At 39.0% G+C, this 3,383-nt stretch overlaps 1 protein-coding gene across 1 annotated transcript; it reads right to left on the reverse strand.

Annotated features, from left to right (window-relative positions):
• Nucleotides 1–2,913: 2,913 nt before the first annotated feature.
• Nucleotides 2,914–3,320, reverse strand: LOC109222633 (14.7 kDa ribonuclease H-like protein; the record flags this gene model as incomplete). The annotated part of the gene is made up of 1 exon (XM_019386963.1): nt 2,914–3,320. A coding segment is annotated over one exon (407 nt), but the record flags the coding sequence as incomplete, so codon positions are not given.
• Nucleotides 3,321–3,383: the final 63 nt, after the last annotated feature.

Below are 3,383 nucleotides of genomic sequence, written 5' to 3' on the forward strand. Positions count from 1 at the left end.
TTTTATCCTTCACCTCTTTCCACTGAGCTCCAACATTACCAACAACCTTCCCACTTGATAGAATCATCAAAGGGTTGTTATTCTTACTCTTCTCCTTATCTACACCAGGCTGCTTTTCCTCATTCCTATTTACCATAAGCTCAGGATGCACCCTCCAGCATTCCAACAGATCATGCCCTTGTAACTTGCATTCTTTGCAGTATTTAGGAAGATAGTCATATTTGATATTCACCCATTCAGTTCTTATCTCTCCAGTGCTTTCATTAACAATATCCATCCTAACCTTGTTAGAGAGATCAGCTAGTAAGTCAACTAACACTTTCACACGTGCACAACTTGGTCTAGTCTTGTTCAGTGTAGCTTGGTCAAGATGTAATGGTTTACCAACAGCAGAAGCTAATGAAAAAAGGCATTCCTTAACAAAATATGTTGGCAGCAGATTAGGAAAAGAAATCCATGCCATAACTTTTGGTGTCTCCTCTCCAACCTTGAATTTAGCATCATATATCAATGTTCTAAATTGATATTCATCTCCAAACTTGTCCTTAACATAATGTACTCCCTTTGATGGAAATTCAATGAAGTCCTGCCACAATGTTAGTCTGACTAAGATATGCCTATCTCGTAAATACCCAATTGTGCACTCACCCTTGATACCACATTGAATAGGAAGGATACGACGTAATTCATTAAGCTCCGGCCAACCATATGAGAATTTGCAGACCACTGCATACTGCAAACCTTCGATCGCGTTCATGCGTTCCACTTCTGCTTCAGTAAAACAAACCAATGGTTGTCGTTGATGCAATGTAGCTCTTCTAAGCGCAATTGGTTCAATAACTACTGCTCGATCATGCATGGCAGCGTTGTTTGACGTAGGTTTTACTGCTTTAGCGTAGTTCATGGGCGCTGGGTTATCGCTAGATTTAGGGTTTAGGGTTTTTTTTTTTTGCAAAATCCACTAAATTTCTGGGTTTTTTTTTTTTTAAGCAATCCACTAGGCATAGCCTAGGGCTAGTTTTTATTTATAAATATAACAAAACAAGCACAGTGTCATGAAATCCTAACGGATGTACGAAAAGGAAATATAATTCTACATAGGACTTATTATCAAAATTGAGCATTATACTCAAAATTGATATCACAAAAATTCTACACAAACTTGCATCAAAACTAGTCCAAGCAAAAGCCCATTTTTGTACTCTTTTATGATCCGCATATGCTGGCCCAAAATGACCCATATCAGTCCCGTTGGAATTCGTAACTGATTTGCAAAAATAGCCACTGTTTACTGTAATGTCTCCAATCCCCTCAAATTGCAAAATTAGCCACTTTAATCTCATAATGCCCTTTGCTTAAAAACCCAGTCCAGCAATGCTGTCCGTTTGTCAGGACAGTCCAATTTCCTATGTAGGCCCAATATCCAGCCCAGTCCATTACCAACTTGCATAAGTTGCCAACAATTAGCCCAGCTTCCCTTTCCTTGTATTTGCAAATATAGCCTCTTCACTATCAGCTTTCCTAATGTACGTGTGTATCCCACTATACACCTCTTTATTACACAAAACTTCCCATCTGTATGTCTTTGTCCGTTCATTTCCACCATTAGCCGACCTAGGTAATATCGACTTCCTCTCTCTTCCTTCTCTCTTCTGTCTTCTTCATTTTTGTTCAAATCAACTCGACTAACTCCATTTCTTATTTGAATATGCTTGAATGTACCTGGATCATTGTGCATCGTTTTGGAGAAACGAAGATGGACCTGACGACACTCCTGTTTAGCTGCAGTTGCTCTGAAGACTCTATGTTGCCAAGCTTCAGTGACACCGTCGACCACACCCTGTTGTACCTCAGCGGAATTGCCTGTGAGAACTTCACTCGAGTTTGTACTCTCCCCTCCCCGATAGATTGATGTAATAGAAAAACCTGGATGTATTTCCTTTCTGTATCCCTTTTCCTTCTCTATTTCCTTATCCTTTTGCATCATCCAGTTAAAATCACTATCATTGATGATTTTACTGTCTGCAAACTGTGTAAATAAAAGCCCCAAAATCTGTGCATTCTTGTTCTCTATGTTTGACAGTATTGTCATGTTTGTACAAAAATAGAATCCTGCAAGCTTGTATGATATCTTGCAACTGATCTTCTTTGCAACCCCTCTATACTCTAGTTTTAATTTAACTCCGGTGGATTGAGTACATAGTACTAATACCACCACCTGGAGCTTCCTTAAACCAAAGAGTATAGATATGATTGCTATAACTGTGACAAACCACATATATGCTTGCTTTACTTATGCTGTAGTTGTTGTTGATTGATTATCTTGTACTGTATCTTCCCTTGCCTTCCTCCCCTTGGATTGAGTACAAAGTACTAATACCACCAAGTAAGATTTGTTCAAGGGAAAGACCTGGAAACACAGATGCATCATCCAGCTGAGTTCTCTTAGAATGAAAATTCTGCTGTCTGCATTCTGTGTACAAATATGACCACATGTGTTTGCTTGTTTTTCTTTTATGTGCCTTGATATTGATTTTCTTATGTGCCTTTGATGTCCTGCTACCACCTGTACTATTATGTATTTCCTATTGTCCATGAAACTCCTAGCTACTATGCTAAACTCTAATTTTAATTCTTCCCCGATGGATTGAGTACCAAGTACTAATACCACCACCTGAGGTTTCCTTAAAATATAAAGTCTAGATAGTATGATTGTACCTGCAAAAAAGAACACATCATTAGCAAAAAATTGATCCTTCATGTTCTCCCCTAAACAGGTTTGAACATGAAAAATCACATCTATAGATCCTGCATCCTCAAACACCCCAGTGTGTCCTCCTCCTACTAATTCTTGGAAACTTTGACCCTCAAGTATGGACATTGTAGCTTGTCCTCATTTACTATCCTCCTCCCTTATGAATCCAACTCCCAAAAGTCATGGCATTCAATGTTCCCATAGTCCAGTGCAAAGTTTGCCAAATGATCTGCTAATTTGTTTCCTTCTCTAAAAATATGGGATATCCTGATACTGCAACCTTCCATTAGCTCCTTTATCTCCTCCATCAAGTCCACAATAGTCCAAGGGGGTTTCCATGCTTTCTCTATAATGCTTTTCATCAACATGGAGTCAGTTTGCAACCAAACTTGAGAGTAGTTTTTATCTCTGCATATCCTTAAAGCCTCCAGGATTGCTACAGCTTCAGCTTCATTATTTGATCCTTCAGCAATTTCCTTTTCCATTGCATATTTTACCTCTCCAGCCTCATCTCTACAGCAAACACCAATAGCACTCCTGCCTGGGTTCCCTCTTGATGCCCCATCTGTGTTAACTTTGATCCAACCCTATTGAGGAAATTCCCATATCACTTTGTAATATTTGAGCC

The sequence above is a fragment of the Nicotiana attenuata genome, unplaced genomic scaffold (genome assembly GCF_001879085.1).
Source record: "Nicotiana attenuata strain UT unplaced genomic scaffold, NIATTr2, whole genome shotgun sequence".
Lineage (NCBI taxonomy): Eukaryota > Viridiplantae > Streptophyta > Magnoliopsida > Solanales > Solanaceae > Nicotiana > Nicotiana attenuata.